The sequence below is a fragment of the Cygnus atratus genome, chromosome 17, assembly GCF_013377495.2.
Source record: "Cygnus atratus isolate AKBS03 ecotype Queensland, Australia chromosome 17, CAtr_DNAZoo_HiC_assembly, whole genome shotgun sequence".
Classification (NCBI taxonomy): Eukaryota; Metazoa; Chordata; class Aves; order Anseriformes; family Anatidae; genus Cygnus; species Cygnus atratus.
The window spans coordinates 7,023,099-7,042,937 of NC_066378.1; the positions used below are offsets into that span (position 1 = coordinate 7,023,099).

A 19,839-nucleotide genomic window follows, 5' to 3' on the forward strand; every position below is an offset into this window, starting at 1 on the left:
AGGACTTGAGTCAGTCAGATACATGGCAGTCACAGTTAGCCATGTTTTCTTACAAAGAGACACTTGATCAAACACAGATATGCTATATGTGCAAATATTTATCATTTTTTATGATTATTTGAATATTTTCATTATACTTACATGTTAACATTGATTAGAACTAATTTAAAGGAAATCAAAAGTATCCACAGAATAGCACATTTAATATTCTTTCGCCCTAGCAATGAAATGGGATTATCAGGCATGTTGACAGCTGAAAGACAAACAGCAAGACAAGAAAGACCACAAAGGTAAATGAAAAGCAACAGTCATTCAGTGGTCAACTTTCACAGCCACGGGGAGGGCAAAGAAGACTGCTATAACTGTCTGTGTATGAAGACACAACAGGAGAGGGACTGGCAAGCAGCAGGAATTACACAATAAAACACTGCAGCTGAAACATCCAAAAAAGAAAAAATGGTGGCTGCAGCGGCACCACCAATGTACGAGTGCAGCCCAGTCAAGCACAGACTCGTGCACCCCTCTCCATGCCACAGAAAAGTCCATGGGTTTGTCCCAGGCAGTAAAGCCAAGGACGCCACTCAAAGGGCACAGCATCAGTTGCTACATATTTATGTGATTCCACTTCTCTGGAACAAATTACCGCTGCGGAGAAGCTCTAGTTTGCCCAGTTCACAGACTACAGTAGCACAGGATGCCTATCCTTGTGTCATCACCTGGGACAAAGAGTCATCAAAAATCCCTCATCTATTTCTTCTTTTAATTAGCAGTATCACGTGACAGAAGTATGTAACCAAAATGGGTAGATGCGAATCTGACCAATTAGGGCTTCTTCAACATCAGTACAGGAACTCCCATCTGCTGTTCAGCTGAGTGACAAACTGAAAACATTTATGGTACTGGGCATACAAACAATGTGGTACTGCAAGAAATTGTGGTGATTTAGTTTTAGAACAGAGTAACAAAAAATACAGGTAAGTGCTGTCCTAGAATTGCACTGCTATGTGAACTGTTATAAATATACACCAAAAATAGAGGTAATGAAAAACTATAATTATACAAACAATGCTCATTCAATAGGATTTTATGGGGGAGAGTGTTGATAATTGTACTTAAGTAGATAAATATAAATGCTAATGAGTTCCACTGTATATTATAAGAGATGTCTTCTCTAGATAAACATGTCAGAACACCTCCTAGTCATACAGACGCTTTGGCATCCACTCTACTCTAGATCACCTGTCTAATCCAAAGTACACAAATCTTCCCAACCTTCCCTCACTAAATGAGAACGCAAGACATTTTGCAACACAGGCGTGCAACTCAGCATTCTTGCTCATTTTCCACCATTCCACCTCTGGTTCTTCTCTTCCTTCCCTACTTTTTCTCCCTCTCTCCTCTACTTATAAACTGTATCAAATTTGATATTCCCTGAGAACCAGTTGTGAAGCACTTAACTTCATATCCAAGTTCATTTCCTTTACCCAGAGACCTCACATGATCTCAATACAAGGATGCTACAGACCCAATGAAACTACAATGAAAAAGGATAGAATTAATTTCTTTTTGATACAGGTGTAGCCACATGCGTAAATAAAGAAATCAATTGTATATTTTTTTTCCACCTTTGGTTCTTCATCTTTTCTGGATTTTTGTATTTTTGTACATTTTCTATATTTGTTGAACAGACTCCAGAAATAAGAAATTCCTTTTTTTTATAACTCAGGTACATAACAGAAGCAAGAATAATTTCCATTGCTTTTTGCCTTTGCTAACCTGAGGAGCCTGTCTTTACCATCCATCGTTTCCACCCAGCAGACAGATTTTCTTCCATGGCCATCCAGTGCTTTGTCCACTCTGCGTGTTTTTAGGTTCCAGACGTTGATAAGCCCATTCTCAGACCTGCCAGTAACAACAGATTATTTTTAGTGTGACCATTGCACACAATCTGATAAGACTGTCTGATATTTTCCTCCTCCCCTCACCTTAATACTGAAGTTGTATATACAAATATAACGCACCCGTCATTCGCCAGTCATTAATTTTGTTGTTTTCTCCAGATATAATTTATCTAAATAATATACCTTATTTTCAAAAGACACGTCTGTATGATGCTCAGCTTAGCCAGAAATCCTGATTTACTTACCCAGAGAAAAGAATGGGGACATCAGGCTCTTGGCCTCCACAGGAAAAACGCAGAGCGTGGACTGCAGCACTGGTGCCTCGCAGCACAAACTGCGGATCCGGAGGTGGCGGAGCCATCCATGCAATGCACTGGGGGAGCAAGATGACACAGGTATCATAGAGGGTAAGACAGCCTAATGTGAAATCGTAACTCTAAATATATTCTGACCAGGACATTTGCTTTGCTTAGTTACCTTCCTCTTCAAATTGCCATTATTGGATGCTATTTCTATTTCCCATGAAGTTCTGTGGAAGTATTTCCTCCTAACTTTGACTGATCAAGCATCTATCAAATCTGCTTTTTGACAGTAGGTTATGATTCCCTTTTAAGCTAGCTAAGTGCTGAGCTGTCCCTGTGTATGCACATACTTGTAAATACAAAATTGTTCAGCTGCTCTCCCTGCTGCAAAAAGGAGCAGGTACTAAGTGCAAGAAACTGGATATCCAGAATTTCAGTGGGCAAGCAATTTATCATTCCACTTAGCCTCTTGGCATGTCTTACCCTTTCCACCCCATAAAAATGCCATTTCTCAGCTTTGTACCCACAACCATTTGCAGAAGATCACTGCAGTGAAAAGAATCTCAGATGAGATCTGAGCTACAATCATTTTTACACAGGATTGCCATTATTCTCAAGTGCTTGAACTTTTGGTTCCAAGCATGGTTACTTGAAAAAAAGAAATGCATTATTTCACCCTAACTTGACTACTGTGCTATACATTTTATTCCAAGGGGTTTGTATTCCCCAAAGAATCAATAGAGATGGATGCTTTCAGCTTTATGTCATTGGTTCAAATGTGGCCCAAGTCAGCAAAGAAAACGACAAGCATTTGGGGAAGCACGTTGCCCAGTCTAACATGGGAAATGTGAAGAACAATGTATTATGAACTAACAGAGATAATTTGTATGATCTGATTAGGCACACTCTTACTGATTTGGCACCTTTACAAAGGATTTCTGCAGCAGAAAAAAAGACCATTCATGTTTGGATCTCTGCAGGCAGTTCCTGCACAGTCACCAGAGGACAAGGACAACTTCCCCGTGTTCTGACTAGCGACAAATGACCCTCCAGACTTGTGCAAGGGCAATGTAACCAGCAGCTGCTACAACTCTGATTTGCAATTAATTGGAAATTGCATTATCACATGCATTACAAGAAGAGTTTTCACCTTTAAATTTTTTCTGCCTTCTCTGTGAATTTATTCTCTGTGCCTATTTGTGCTTCTACCTTTCTGACCTGGCTTCATACTGAAAAGGGCAGCTTTGTCACAACTGATGCCAACTGTAATCACTCTTTCCCATTCATGCATATATTGGACCAGATTAAACAAGAAGTTTTCCAAATCCAGTAGGGTAAGATCAGCAGGTGGTTTTATGCCTGCTGGCTCACAGCAAAGGAATTGCAGAGAACCAGAACAGAGTGGTAGAGCTACAAGTTACATGGTAAAAGCTCGATTTTCAATTGTCAATTCACCTCAGCAGCTTTTGAATTGTGTTTAATGGATGCACTTGCTATTGCACCTCATTTGCACGTCTACCTTTGGTGTTTATAGATCACTAATCACCATGGTATCTATAGGTCCTAATTAAGCACAATTATCTTTTAGGACTAGTGATGTGGATAACCTCCATGGTTTAGTGCCCTGACTCATCTGTTTTATGATAGTGTCTGATGATCTAGATGCTCAGCTGGAGCAAATTTTCAGATGCTTACATGCTGCACAGGTTTGCCCCCATGGTGAGATCCAGCTCCCATGTGCCTGTCAGTAACATGCTTCGCCTGTGTTATAAACCTGTTGGATTACGAATTTTGTCACCAGAGGTCACCTTTTTGGACTCTCCAGCAGTATGCTGTCATCCTCAAAGTGACACTTTGTAGAACCACATGTAGTAGCTAGGTGGCTTGTCAGAGAAGCAAGGTCCCTCTTCACAGTGGAACGATCCTGGGTTACTGTACTAGCAAGGAAGACAAAACAAAACTGAGTCAAACCAAAGGCTACCTGGGATAACAAGGCAGGTTTTTAATAGCATTTTCCTAATTACTGACACAAAAGTTTTTGCTGACAGATACCAAGTGTGTGCCTGGCTACAGGGAGGGTTTTACCTGGCATGAAACAGACACTACGAATGCATGTCTTTACAAGGATAGTATGTCAGAAAAATCTTCGGACTGGCTACAGGAAAAGGAAAAAACAAAATAGCAACAACAACTATGAAAACATATTTTCAATCTATAAGCAAATCAAGTGACTTTTTACTCCTTGCAGCCTGGATCTTTGCTTGCTTTTTTACTGATCAGAAAGACAAATCTTGAAATTGAGCTTAATATTAAACCTATGTTGTTTTTTATGGGACATATTGATATGACTTGTTATTACTTCCTATCATGAATCAGCAAATGAATGGCAGCACAACAGTATTTAGTGTCTCATTTTTCTTCCTGCAACTATAAAAATGCATCTCTGCTGCCTTCCACGTCCATGGATGTAGAAGCTTGAACAAGTCACTTAAGAGCAAAATTTTAATAAAAGTTCTTAGGTACCTAAATCAGCAAAAAAGTCCCCCAAGGACTCAAATGGATGGAAATTGTGTACACTGGTCCCTTAAACCCCGCCGAAAAAGCACCAATCTGTTCTTACTGACACATTAGCCGCCTCACAAATAGGACATTTAGCCTACCTTCAACCACCAGGCAGCTCACTGTCTCCAATTTACTTTTATGGATAAGGAACTACACTGCAGTATACTAACAGACAATATTTATACCATGCTTTGCTGAGACAGACGGCTCCAAACATGATAAATACGATGCCTGTGTGAGCATTAAAGCCCCTGGGTAAATTTTTCAAAAGTGCCCAAGTGATTTAGAAGCAAAAGACTCATTTCCAAATAAACATTCAAACCTAAATCTCTAGGACTTTTTAAAGTTTAACCCCAGGTGTTTGAAAATGAGTTCTCTAATTAGCACAACATTTATTTTCTTGTTAACTCCATCTAGCCTCAGGGAGACCAATCTGTTCTTGTTAACTGGGGATATCTACAGCAAATTTAATTAAATGAATTTACTTAGTATTTAGGCTGGTCTGAGATCAAAATTTGGCTCAAGGGCTTGAATTAGCAAATTGCAACCTACAGAAGAAATTTCATTTAAAAGCATCCTACGTTTGCGCCTGAGATATCCTCATGCTCTGGTTCCTGCCACCTATGTAAGCACATTAAAATATATGAATGGTTTTGCTTAAGGCATAATTTGTTCGCAAGAGGAAATCACCAGTAAGAGATGAAATACCCCATCACCATTCTCCTGTCTTGTTTCTTAAAAGATGTCCCACTTTTGATTTCTTCTAGCCTTCCCTGTGCGGTAGCAGGATCCTCTTTTAGAGGTTAAGCTACACTCCAGTATGATACAAACAACTGAAGGTATTTTTCACAAGGTGTGCTGCAAACCCCTGGGCTCCTGCACAGATTAAATTGCTAAACAAGCCACGAGTGGAGAACCCAGCTGTTCAAATCAGCATTTCAGTTAGCAAATGGCTAAACACAGCAAACATTGGGCACTAAAAGGGTTTTGTACAGCAAAATATGCTTCTGCTAAATGCCAGAACATTTGAATTTCCTTCAAAATTACATTACTTTAAAGAACAATTCACTATTAATACCCTTTATGAAGCTTATTTTGTTTAGGTTGCAATTGGAATAATCTTCAAGCCATTTGAATTTCTATGCAGTGGTATTCCAGTATCATCACTTCAGCATTTGATATAAAAAAGTTAAGCTTTTATTTAATGAGAGTCATTTAAAATATGTAAATGTCAAAAGGATTACCTTAGAAAAATCTCTCAGAGAATTAAAAACATTAACAGATTCCCACAGGAAAAATTCCAGCAGAATTCAGCAACTCTCCTGTTCCCACTCCTGTCACTAGCATTTCTATCACACATCGAAGCAAAAACAAATTGCTATTAAAATATCATCCAAACACCCTCCTCCCCCTGCAAACTCCACAGTTCAGTTTGAGATACCAAGGGTTCAAACAAAGACAAGAAAAAATCCTCTTTTTCTGTAGGCTCGTTCACGACAGTACAAACTCCACAGTAAGAACTTTTTCAGGTATAGGGGAAATAAATCTCTCTAGGCATGTCTGGCAAACTGATTTGGGACTGAAACCAGCAGGTGTGCAGACATAATTACTACTACAAAAATTCAACACATCCAGGTGTGCTCACAACCAGATATATGAAATCCCTGCTATTTTTCGAAAATTCCTAGTCTACCAGGTGCCACCCTCCCAAAGGAAAAATCAGAGCAAAGAATGAGTTGGGAAAGATGTGAATAAATTGATCTTCCCCCTTTCCATGCTGTTTCTTTTTCATTCATACAAAGCCCCTTTTTAGCCTGCATTTCTGCGCGTACCTGCACTCAGAGGTTTTGTGACACTCTGCCACGTTCCATAGCTTAGTTCTAGTGCGCAGCTGTGTTTTCAGAGTGGGTCAGTGGCTGTGCCTGTAGAGGAAGTCAGTGGAAATAAAAGACCCCATCAAATTAATAATGCAGCACAAAAAATTTTGTTCATTCCATTACATTTACAATCTCCAGTGTTAAAATGCAGCAGGCAGCCCTTACAGTATGAGCTTCCCAAACAGTTTTCCCAAGCTTCCAGCCACTGCAGACAGCTGGGTTTCACAGCAGTGAAACATCCTTTGCCCAGCAAACACCCTTTTAAGGGCTGCCTGGGACCACCGTGGCCACTCCCTGTCCAGCCAACTATTGCCTTGCTGGCAAGCCAGAGTGACAGGCGTCCCTGCAGCACCCGATGCGCTGCACTGGATTACAGTGCCACAGCACAGCTGGTCTTGGAGACATCTTAGACATCACATCCCTGGTTGCTGCAATGTAGGCAGCAATAAAGAAGGAACTTGCAAGACAACTTTCTGAAGAAATCTGTTTGCACCTGGGTAAAAAATAACTGACTGTACAAAGAAATGCCTTTTTGTATTGTGCAGCAAGCTAGCACGTACAAAACACTTAGGGAAAAATGAAAAGGCCAATTCAAATTCCAAATCAAAAGCCAGGCAGCCTGATTTCTGAAAGGGACCCCAGTCCTGAAACACATGATGTGTCTGTTGTGTGCAAAGGCTGACACCCACACTAGTAAAAGCAGAATCAGAGGGAAATCTCATACAGCAAGTGCCTGCACAGGTCAAGGGATGTGAGAGTGCTACACAAACTGTTGCATAGGTCAGAGCCTTGGAATATATGTGAAAATTCACTCATCAGTCAACTAACACCAGCGTTACTCTTTCAGTTTAAAGCTCCATTTGCAACTTTTGGTGCTAAATGTAGATATAAACTATACTGTAATTTTATGATTTCGTTAAGGCTAATTTTAAAGAAAAAAATTATTTAAATTGGAAAATAGAAATCAGTAGATATCTTTGAATCAATAAATTGATTTCAAGCAGAAATTAGAATTTGTAGAAAATTCTGATTTAACCAACAAGAGGTATTAATAAAGCACTCAATTTTTAGAAGAATCAATGCTTTCTATTAAAATTGGTTATTTTTCCATATTACTGCCTCCTATCTATGACAACCAAAGGAGCAATTAAGCATACTGATGTGTATTCGTAATTGTCTTTGAAACCTAACACAACAAAAAAAATCACAAGAGTGGACTGGAAGCACTCACTAGTGTGCCTGCTCTTAAGAATATAGTGTCTACACAGTGTAGACAGATTTCTAGATAGAATGATTTTGCTTGCAAAACTTACAGAGACACCTCAGTGTCAAAGAGAATGCAAAGTATACAATCTTCTATTAACTGATATTATAAGCCTGTTGCCACACAGGCAGCATTACAACTGACAACAGCCCTGTCCTACTTGGGCTACTAGGCTGGGAACACTAAATGCTGTCAGATCTTTCATTCTACATGGTCACCAAGTCATTTCTAATGGCTATCAATGACTGCCTGCTCACAAACACACTTCAAGAAAAAGTCTCATTTTGAGAAGTGCTGAGAACCCCCATTTCCCATTGACTTTGAGGGAGGTTAGGAGTTCATCCTCTCTCAGGAGCTTCCCCAAACTTGCCTGGTCTCCTAACATTTACACAATGAATGATGGAAGTTTCCGCATTTTAATTGTAAAAGTCAATGGACAGATAGAAAACAAAATTGCTTATCAGCAATTGGTGATATGCCAAGAAGTCTTATGGGAGCAGAAAAGAAAATGACTAATAACCATCTTGCAATGGAACACATTCTTAATGATTTCCACTAAGATAATAGCTCCTCACAAAGTGTTTGTATCTTTTTTGTCTCCAAGCATCCCGTAACTGAAAGATGCTAAACCACAATATATTATGATTTTAAGTAATGAAGTTTGCAAGAAAAATGTATATGTGTCAATGTGCAGCGTTCAGGAAAGCTGAAACCTAGGCTTTTGTCTTAAGGTTCACTTTCAAATACTTCTATCTGCAATTTTTTAAGTCACTGTATAATAATTATCTGCCATATGAAAACATAGATTCAACATGGGAACAAAACTAAGAATGACTGTAATTATTTGAAAGACACTGAGTTAGCATATGGATCTCATTGCCACTTACACATTTTGGTCACTGAAACAAAAAGCTATTAATCAATATGTAAAAGCCATAAATTAACATAAACATTAATCATTCTAATACTCCCACTGTGTCGGACTGATAATTTTTTTTCAGTCTTTCATTCTGACATATTCGCCTTCAGCTATCAGCTGGTTGACCTTTTTTAACACAGTTAAACATTTTGGGCACTGCAAATCTTACTGAAGTAAACATTTTGGAGACAGCAAAATATCATGGATACGTTTATGCCAAAAAATATGGGGACTGAAAACATGAGAGCTCCTGCCTCACAATGTCATTGCACTAGCTTTTAATAAAGGAGTCGAAAATACATCATCGAAATACAGCTGAAGCAGATGAAATTCTAGTGTTTCATAAACAGGTCCACTTCGCAGACAAGGGAAGACACCCATATGTTTTACTTTCTGAAACCATTAATTGCTTGATAAAGTGCAATGATGTAACTACAGCCAACCTCGTTTGGAGAAAGCAAGCAGACACAAAAGCACACAGTAGTTGAGCTCTGTGACACACCCTCCCATAAAGGTATGGCAAAGGAAAAAAAAAACAAAAACATACGGGACTACAAATGCCAGATCTGAAGAATGTGAAAATGCACAATATAAGAAGGATTGCACAATATAAGAAGGATTTATACAACAGCCTCACTGTACCATACCATCAGACCTAAAATGAATTTAAGTTTGTACACTCGATAAATCATGGTAACCTAGCAGAAAAATGATAAGCCAAGGACCATCAAAAGCGTGTTTTGAGTAGCCTCTAGTTCAGCCATGCATAGCAATCTGTCAGCCACAGGGCTCTGTCTGCCCTTCCTCCTTAATTAGGGGTGCTGCCTAGTGCAGCATCAGCTACAAATCTTTTGGTTCCAAGAGCTAATAATGTCCTCAGATAGCATGGGCTTAATTAAACATCTTCCAGACATTTTAGCAGACATTTCCTGCAATAATCTTGTTTAGTAACAAACTATTAAAAAGAATTGACAGAGAAGAAATATATCAAGCTGTTACAGCAACTGAAGTTATTTGGGCCAGAATTATGTGTCTGCAATTAAAGATTCTGTAACTCTGAGCAATTAAAATATCACTTTATTTGAAAACTAATTAATTCTAAACACATATTTTTCCCATGACAAACTTGTATGATTATTTAATTTATTCTGTTCTAATTACTTTAATTAATCTACTCTTGTATGATATTATACTGTTACTCTGGCATTTGACCAATGAAGACAATAAATTGATTGCAGTTCTGTTGCGCAAGAGCAGAAACTGTCATGCCAGTTTCAACACCACGTTTATTTATTTGTCTGTTCTATTACTTTTCTTTTCCTCCCACAGGGCATAGGAACATGAAACACAATACACATCAGATGACATTTTGTCTTCTATACTTTTCTCATCAAAGTGTGAAATATAACTTAAGAGGTTTTGGAATTAAGGAAATGTATATGTAACATGATATTGCATAATAAAAAATAACCTATAGGAAATTAACCTATACATCTAAAATACATCGCACATGACTTATCAATTGATTCCTGATGTACAGGACCAAGTCCAGAGCTGCTAGAAATGGAGTAATTTCCATTGGCACTGAGTTCTGCTTGGGATCTGGCCCGATACATCAATAAGGTAGAAAAAGGCCAAAACCCATTTTCATACTTATCTTAAAATTACATTCATTTTAATATCTCAGTAAGTTTTTCAAGACACTGTATTTTAATTTTGCATCATTACCTTATATTCAACTAAAACCAAAGAACATTAAACCGTTCCTTACTCTATTCTGTTTGGATTTAACAGTGGTAAAACACAAACGCATACAAATATTTTATTGTACACGGAATTATTAGAAGTGTATTTTATTTTGATTTGGCCACACCTGAAGTAAAAAATACTGTCACTTACAGTTAGAAGTCCTCAAGTTTCTTTGAACAAGAACATCCCTGAAATTCAATTCTTGCATTTTTGGTGGGAGGAAATGCTGAGCAGTGACTCTTATGAAGACACAATGAAAACAATGTACTTTTTAGGTACTTTTTAAACTACTACCTGTTGTGTTTGTGTCTGTACACTTTCTAATGCTTGTGAAGTAACTCCCTATATGCCTTACCAAGAGTGAGACACCTCACAAAGGTAACCAATTACATTAAAACGCATTGCAAGTTGAGCTCTGACAGTGCTTTCTGAAATACTTCCTTTTAATTTAATCAGGCAGTTTACATTTCATAGAATGAAAAAGAAAACTACTCACCACACTCACAAAATGCTTGTTCATTAAAAGAATCAAAAACGATTCTGCTCTTACCTGACCAGGCTAAATACTTTACCAGAATTGCCACAGTGGGAAATACATTTATATCACAATATTGTACCTGTGTCCACCCACCCTCCTTTGTTTATATTCTCAATATGTGTTTCACTGAAGACCATACCACTTGGTACATATGTTTTATTTTTTCCAACAACCTTTTCAATATAATATTTAAACAAAGGAAAGCCTAAGAGTTATATATGTGAGTCAGAGTTACACATTATGAAGTATTTTTATGCTATGAAATACCCCCCAAAATTCAAGCCTGGTTAATAACTTGTTTATTAGGATTCCAACCCAATACAGTATAAACAAATGTCATTTGGATAAGCCAAGCTATTGGAGAGTAAATTAGCCCTAGAAATCTAGTAAGAATCGCTATAATTCCAGTGCAAACAGGAATGACATTTACAAGGCAAATATTACCTGAATATCAAATAAAAAAAAATGTTTATTTTAACAGTTTAGGCTAAGCTTATGCTTTAGATACAAACCCACAATTGCTCTTTCATGCCAGTTTGATCATGTAAGTCTATATCCATTTTGCATAAGCATGTAGGATGCATTAATTAAATATGTTCTCATCTCCAACACTCTGAAATAAGGCTAATCATATATTAAACAGTTAAATTATTAAAATGTGAAGGATACCAGTCAAAAGCTGGTCACAAGTTGAACACCAGCTGAATGCTGATGATGCTCAGTTCCCAGTCTCTATTACTGACTGTTTGCTACGTGTGCGATGTTCTGATCAGTTCGTCTTTCTGTATAAGGAATAACACAAATGGAGAAAAAAAAAAAAAAACAAAGTTCCAGAACAGAGTTCACATGGTTTACACACGTAACTTCAGACTACTCCTGACATCCAACATAAACTACTCCTGACCAAAAATATAGTGAAAAATGCAAAACTGTTTCACCGCCTTAATTTGAAACTTTGAACAATTCTGCAGTACCTGAACTTGAACTCCCAGACTTTGAATGTGTGCTGAATAGCCCCCCTATTGTACTGCACTTTTATTCTGTCAGGAACTGAAGTGTCAATCTTTCATCAGATAATCAGATTATGTCATGTTCTGACCAAATTCATTAGGAAAACTTTTACCAGCCCTATTATCTCAAACCAGAAAATCTAGATCAAAGTATAACCGATTTTACAGCACAAGAAAACTGTTATAAATATTTAAACACTAATTAAAAGGCCCCTTTTGTTAAAAAAGTAAATAAATAATTGAAAGCTACCTCATCTTATAACTGCAATTCAAGGCAACTGTATGTATCTGGTACTTCTCAGCAAAAACAGGACCTATATATGGTGGAGGGTGGGAAGAAATGCACTTAAAGCGGTCATCTGAGAAGATGGAGGGCTGCTGGACTTTTAAATCATTTGCCTAAAGTAAGTCACATTGAGCACTCATTCTAGTGACAAAGGATTAACCCCTGAATGTCTCTGCTAACTCCATTCATATCAGATATACACGTCTACTTCATCCAGATGTACTGCATGGACACCACCTCCTTAAGGAGAGAAAAAAAATACTTTTAAGGAAATCCTACATCAATGAGTAATTCCTCAGTAAACACAATTATATCTGTAATTGTTTTTCTTCCTAAAATATCCAAGATCTTGTCTCCTAAAAAGTAAGTAACTGTAGTCATTTGACAGACATATTTTCTGCTGAGAAACAGATATGACATCTGCATAAAACAAAGACAATGTGAGAGATTACTAAGTATTTTCCCTTGTCTCGTTTTCAGGTGGATAATAAGCACAGCATAAAAGGGAAACAAAGGATCCATATTAAGATTATTAACAGAGCAAGGAACCAAGCATAGGCTAATCCATCAGCAGGAGCAGCAACAACAAACAACAACAGGACAGTCCAGCAACAACACAACAACAGGACAGTCATCAATACTGATTTCACTTATTTTTCAAGACTATAATCAGATTCTCCATCTGTAACTAAAACTTTAAAAGTATGATAATTTACAGAAAGGAGATTAATTTAGCCATTTTGAGTCAAAGACGTATTTCATAGCTTCATCCCAAATCCTGTATATTGTTAGGATCCCTTTCCCCTTTGAAGACTTAGTGAATGATTGAAGCTTCTACTTTCTGAGAAACAGATAACACAAGACTAGTAATCTGACTCTAAGCCACTGGATAAAGGCAGTTTGTTTCCTCTTAGCCCATCTGTCAACACCTCTTCAGTAATTAGTCCTAATTATTACAAAGGGCTAGCCTCCCATTCGCATTATTAAATCAGAAATAGTATCATAGCCAGGTATCTTTCAACGCCTACCAGACTGGCGACCTTCGATTTCATTGAATCTTCTATCAGTATCCGCCTTTGGAAGAGCCTCGGCAGTAATTTTAGCATCAGCTTCAAAGATGCAGATCCCACAGTGGAATTCCAGGGATGCATTCATATACACACCCACATCATGTGACAGGAGAGCAAGCAACACAATTGACCTTTGCATTGTTCTCTAAACTCCCGTGATATAAAACACACATCTCTATTTTATACAATAGAACTGTTTTTTGCCTGCATGCTTAGAAGTGCTCCTTTGAACTAAAGGCTGATAGGAAAATGGTGAAATTGTGTCTGTAAAGATGAGGGTCAAATCTTTGCTAAGAGAACAATACATCTGAAACTTTTTTTTTTTCACATCAAGATAAATTTGCAAACAGTAAATAGTGACTAAAAATACGCATAAATACATGTAGGTGTGAAGAAGACTTAAAAGGCTTCTTTAGTTTATTTTTGCCCTACAGCTGAAGTACCTCTCCAGAAAACTGGAAAACAAAAAGGACAATTACATCAAAATGCTCACAGAACCAGGACTCAGTTAGCTGAGGTTTTAGTCAGACAGTTTTAAGCTCTTCATTCGTGTTAACATTTATTTAACTGAAACGGGAAAAAAAAAATACTTTTAAGAACCAAGCACCCTGTTTCTCTTGATTAAACCCCAAACATGTTTCCCAACAGCACATCTGAGACCACTAGTGCAGATTTCTTTACACTGGATTTCTCATTAACAGAACACCACTACCAGTTTCCTTAGGCACAATGAACTGACCTAAACAGCACCGGTATGGCTTTTGTAAGAGTCTCTACTGAAAGTGTCCAGAGTAGAGGAGCGACACAAATACAAGTATGCATGTAAAAAAACACCCCAAATCCAACACATCCTCTAATTAAAACAGAGCATATTTTTGTTGACATGCTTAACGTTTCAAAAAGTAAAACATACACAGACAAAACTTTTTGAAGAACTTTTCTATATACTATACTTAAATGAATTAGTGTTGTTTTCCACTATTTGCAGGTCCCCTCTAAATGCCACAGATGTTGATAACGAAGTAATATCCAAATACATTTACAAATACATTGATATAAATAATAAAAAGGCGAGGTACTATATAAAAAGCAGTAGCCTAAGTACTTTGGCTTTGACTGAGTGATCAGGAGAGGGGCAGGCACCAAACAGTGTGTGAGGAGGAAGCCCCAGCCCACAGGGATGTCACTGCAGCTCTGTGGTGGCACTAAAGCCCAGGGCCTGGAATGGGGACCAAGTCCCAAGCTCTGGACCCCACCCATGTACGTGGTCAGCCCAAAGTCCCTCTTCTGTCTCATCTTCTCAGCTTGGCCTACTTCAAACCAGCACAAAGACATCTCAGTAGCGCACAGTATGGCAGCGTGAAGGAACTGCTCCTACTCAGCTTCCTGCATACCTGTCCTGCACACCTTCCTGCTGGAGTACTTGTGGCACCATACAGCTTCACTGCACCTGGACGGCTTTTCACTTCATGGATAACTAAAACTCACTGCCAAGAAAAATAAACAAACTTACATACAAACTTAAAATTCATTTTCCAAATTGTACATTTTCCAAATAAATGCCATGTTAGTAACATGTATAGTAGCAGGCAGGCATTTGATTATCAATGGATCAGACTTTGAAGCACATTAATACTTCAGGTATTAACAATGTAGTATTAACATGCTTGCTACCAGTTTTTCTTGATTTTAAGAATTTGGCAAGAAATCAGAGCATTCAAAGGAAAGCATACAATGGTGCTAGCATTGCATAAGAAATGCCCAGCAGGGTCAGGCGAGTGGTCTGTCTAGCCCAGCATCCTGTTTCCAGCAGCAGCACGGTATTTAGAGATGCTAGCTAGGGAAAAGACAGAAGCCTGACTGCTTGGTAGTCATTCCTCCCAGGCTTCTCCAAACACAGTTGCTACATTAACGAAGTTACAAGACACTGTAATTTTACTGTCCATTTGTAGTCCTGCTGTCCGTGAAATTGTCTAATCCCTTTTGAACCTGCTGATACCACCACTGCCTTCACTACCTCCTGTGGGAGCAAATTCATTATCTGAAGTTTCAGAAAATTAAGGCGTATTTTATCTTACTTGTTTTAAACCTGATCTCCTGCTGGCTTCATTGAGTGCCCTCTAGTTCCTGCATTGCAGGATTTGGAGGTCAACAGTTTCACATTCAGCTTTTTCATCACTGTCATGATTTTGTAAACCCCAGTGATAAATCTATTTTTCTCAAAACTGGAGTACCAGCCTTTTTTCTCTCTCCTCAAATGACAGTTGTTTCATTCCCCTTGATCATTTCAGTTGTAATTTTTGATATCATCTCTAACTCCACTAGATCCGTCTGGAAAAGCAAAGAATTGAACATAGTACTTCAGATGCAAGCTCACTGAGGCTTTCCTTAGTAGCAAAACGATACCTTGATGTGATAAATCTTCAGTGACCTCAAAAATCACGTGACTTTAAAGAGAGAAGTTACTTCTTTCTTCAGAGATGTAATTCTGTCTAATACACCTGGCAGAGGAAGCTGTCTTTGCTCTCAATAGTTTAGGATTTCTGCTGTAGGGCAAGCCAACAGAGAAAAGGCTAAGTGTAAGCATACTGTCCAAGGACCTATCTCCGGAAGAAATATCACTGTATTTTAGAAAAGCACTTCCTGAAACACCTACACTTCCTAGAATTACTAGTTTAAATCCCAGAGGAACTGATAGCGTTCGCTGTCCATCTAAGCCTAATAGACTGCTTCCCTACACAACTGTGTGTTTTTCAGAGAAGAATTTAAAGGTCCTATCTGTTCCATATCAATGCTCAGTAGCTTTGGTCCATTTTTGTGGGAATAAGCTCTGTAGTTTCTCTTGCTCTAATCCCATCATGCTAGCAGCTCTTTCTCTCTATTCCCAGGTACACGCATTTAAGTGGTATATTTCACAGTTAACCAGATCACTCCCTATTTTAAGGTTACTTTGTACTATTTGAAAGAGTTGTAGTAGCAATAGGCTGTTTATTTTCCCTTGATTTTAGTATCATATCATTAACTTTCATGGATGTAAAAGTGTTTGGGTCAAAAAGAGACAATTATAAAAGCACATACACACAATGTAAGCTCAAAAGAAAAAAAATAAATCATATCCAACCAGAAGGAAATATATCTTTGTTCCAGCTGCATGCGTTGCACAAGCATTGAGGAGATGGTGCCGAAATCTCCCCAACACTGGGCACAACGTTGCTGCAATACAACCTCAGCCCTGCTTTGGCCTCACTTCTGCCACTGCATGTCCAAGTCTTCCAGCAAAAATCAACAGGACACAAGAACCACCTCTCCCTGTGGATTTTAAGGAGACTGCTCACATAGTGAAGATGTTTACACACATCCGTGAGCAACAGCCATGGAACAATAACTTACTAACTGTCTTTAGCACTCTCAAATGCAAAAGTCTTCATAATAATGTGTTTTCTATAAAACCAGATTATAATTTAACCTGCGAGGTATGTTCCTTTTTCAAATCTGCAAGTACTAGTTTCAGGGGAGAAGTCTGTGCCAAAGCATATTATACCTACTATAGCAATAAATTCTTCATGGATGAGGTTTTATACATAAATTACCTTCATTTACAGTCTCAGAATGCTCTTCTAAATTTTACGGGATAATATGAATTATGAGTACCCATGTATTTCTTGTAGGTATAATGTGAGACATACTTTTTCTCATATATGCAAAAGATTATGCAAGTGAGTTGTACTCTACACCTCTCCCTCTCCGCCCCTTGTTGAACAAATGCGCTAACATAGACCAGTCATTCGCTTCTGAGAAGTGTACAGCCTGCTATAAAGATATGTATGTATAAATTAAGTCTAACCAGGATTAAATATGAATCACATGGTTAAATAAAAGCAATAAAAATATCTGAAAGTTCTTTCTAAACCATATAAACTTAGATTTCTTAAACTGCTATTTCTTTGGTTTAGTTATTGGTACATTTATGGTTTGGCAAAATAACTCCTTTTAAGTAAATTGTACATTGAAAGTGCACGATTTATATTTAATTGAAACTACCATTGTAATCTTTACAAAACTTGGCTAGATTTCACTGGCTGAGCTTTAGGTATTTTGCTGGTTCTGCTGGATTTTTAAAACCCTAGAGATGTGGGAATGGAATGAGTCTGTTCACTATTATTAGTAGTCTCTAGTAAATACAGTTGGCAACCCACTGGAACCTAAATCCCAGCCGTTCTCCATATATCCATTCAACACTGGGTGCTTTGGACTCAGTTCATACACACTTGCCTCAGGAGCAAAGCGCCAGGTTTCCACAGGAGCTCTCATTTCAGGCTATAACAATGAATGTCAACTGGCAAAGAGTACCATGACCCCAAGTCTGCAAACCACTCTACCCATAGAATCTGAGGGGGCTTAGAAGCTCTAAGACCAGGTTTGCAAGACCAGGTCCAGGATCAGTCATTTTTCTACAAGACAGAAACTTCAAGAAACTACAAGGTCCACTGTATTAACCAGCAACACTGCCAACGATGCTCCAATGTACCCGCTTGCCGCCACTGAAAGAAGAGGAGAAACAGAGCAGGAATGGTACAGATGGTGTGGGAAGGCTTGCTGGGCTCCCACAGCAGTGGGGGAGGATCAGGCATGAAGGCTCATCAACAAGATCAGACAAAAGAGAAGACACTGAATCATATTAAAGTAATTACCAGAAAATAAGACTTCTGTAAAATATTTGCAATCAGCTAGTTCAAGCCTTCAGGCTCAGTCTTGTATCGGGCTGCATGTAGTGGCACCACCCCAGGAGGCGCTCCAGGAAGAACGGGTGACTCAGAGACACCGTTCCTCCCTGGCTCCCTTCCTCTTTCATGGGAGAACAAATAATTTCACCCGTTCTGAATGAAACGTACTCCCACAACACTCCTAGCTAGCTCCGTAGTACAGGAAGGCATGGCCCTGCTCCCCACCTCTGCGTGCCCTGCTCATAGTGAGGGAAGGATCAGGCATGAAGACCCCATTGCCTCTCCTTTCCTTCCTCCCCAGACCCAAACCTGCTGCCCAAAGCAGCCATATGGGACACATTCGTTTCCCACTCCTGCCCCAAGGTGCTTCTAGGGACAGGAATAATCTAACACGAAGATAGTATCGGCATGAAAGAGAAGAGAATCCTAGTTAGGAAGAACATATGTCGTCACTAGATAATGATAACCACATTTAATGGGCACAAGCATGAAGACATGAATTTCAGAGATTTTGCCTTTATTTTTAAAATAGAAGGTATTATAAAATGCCCAATTACATCATCAGCCACTATGCAATATTTATGGCCTAAAATAACTGTAATTAAATGCTAACTGTTGATTTCAATAATTTAGCAATGGAGCAATAAAATAGGCAAGTGCCTTTAAGATGTTATTTCCGTAGAGTAATCAGACAATCCAAGAGGGGCTAAATGACCTGTCAGGATGTTAAATGTCCCAGGGTGAGACATGAGATTTAAAGTGCAAGAATTCTCAGGTCCAGGCTCTGCATCCCTCAGATCTATTTTTTTTTTTTTGCTGCTAGTTTGTAGTGCAGCTGGTGTGGCTAGTTTATGGCTGAAGAAAAAGTGAATTCCTGTCCCATGTATGTCAGTTACCATGTCACTTTAAAACTAGTCATTTGGGAAAAACAAAGGCTTATATAGAGACTAACAATATTAAAGAACTGAAGCAGTGAGATAGTTCAGTCTACCTCAAATTAAACTTATTCTAGACAGGGTCTACATCTGCACACGTATCTCCACTGACGGATGAAGGTTATCTTTATTAGTGTTGGAAAACCTTTCAAGATTGTATTTGACAAACAAAAATATTTTAATTGTAAAATGAGTTCCAAAACATAACCTTTATTGAGAAATAGCATCCAAACTATAGGAAATTAAGGATATTCCCAGTAGATATTCTCAGTAAGCTGTCTGTCACAGAGGGGGAAAAATACTGTAGTATTAAATATTAATAATTCTATTTGGGGGCTAAATAACAGTCCTGGACAAATGGTGATAAAAACTTCTGCAAGCAGGAGTAAAGCCCTGGTAAACCAGATGCGGCACTGTCCTTAAGCAGGACGAAGTGCATGCGGTCCTGAGCAGTGATGCCTCTGGAGAACAGTGAAGGGGAAGTGGCCAGGCCACCTTCTCCCATTTTGGTGCAAATGATGTACCTTTCGGAAGACATCCAGTGCAGATCCTGGTTTGCAAGGCTCAAGTGCTGTTGGTGTGCAAGACACATCCAGACAGGAGAAAATCATGGGCAGATGTGGAGCTCCTACAGTGCCTTCACCCCTCCTGCATGCCTTGCATAAGTTGGGATGGATTACACTGAAAAATTCTTTACATTTG

The 19,839-nt window shown here is 38.6% G+C and overlaps 1 protein-coding gene across 4 annotated transcripts in view; it reads right to left on the bottom strand.

The window, feature by feature from the left end:
- Positions 1 to 19,839, bottom strand: part of GNB1L (G protein subunit beta 1 like) — a 47,739-nt gene that overhangs the window by 14,881 nt on the left and 13,019 nt on the right. For 2 of the 4 annotated variants that reach the window (XM_035556895.2, XM_035556897.2), the window contains 4 exons: positions 6,598 to 6,687; positions 3,899 to 4,140; positions 2,147 to 2,274; positions 1,777 to 1,902 (listed from right to left, as the gene is read on the bottom strand). In XM_035556895.2, coding sequence (XP_035412788.1) covers positions 1,777 to 1,902; positions 2,147 to 2,274; positions 3,899 to 3,940 — 296 coding nt within the window. In that variant the 5' untranslated portion in view covers positions 3,941 to 4,140; positions 6,598 to 6,687. The remainder of the gene's footprint in view (positions 1 to 1,776; positions 1,903 to 2,146; positions 2,275 to 3,898; positions 4,141 to 6,597; positions 6,688 to 19,839) is intronic. The other 2 variants (XM_035556900.2, XM_035556898.2) reach the window with 2 other exon arrangements.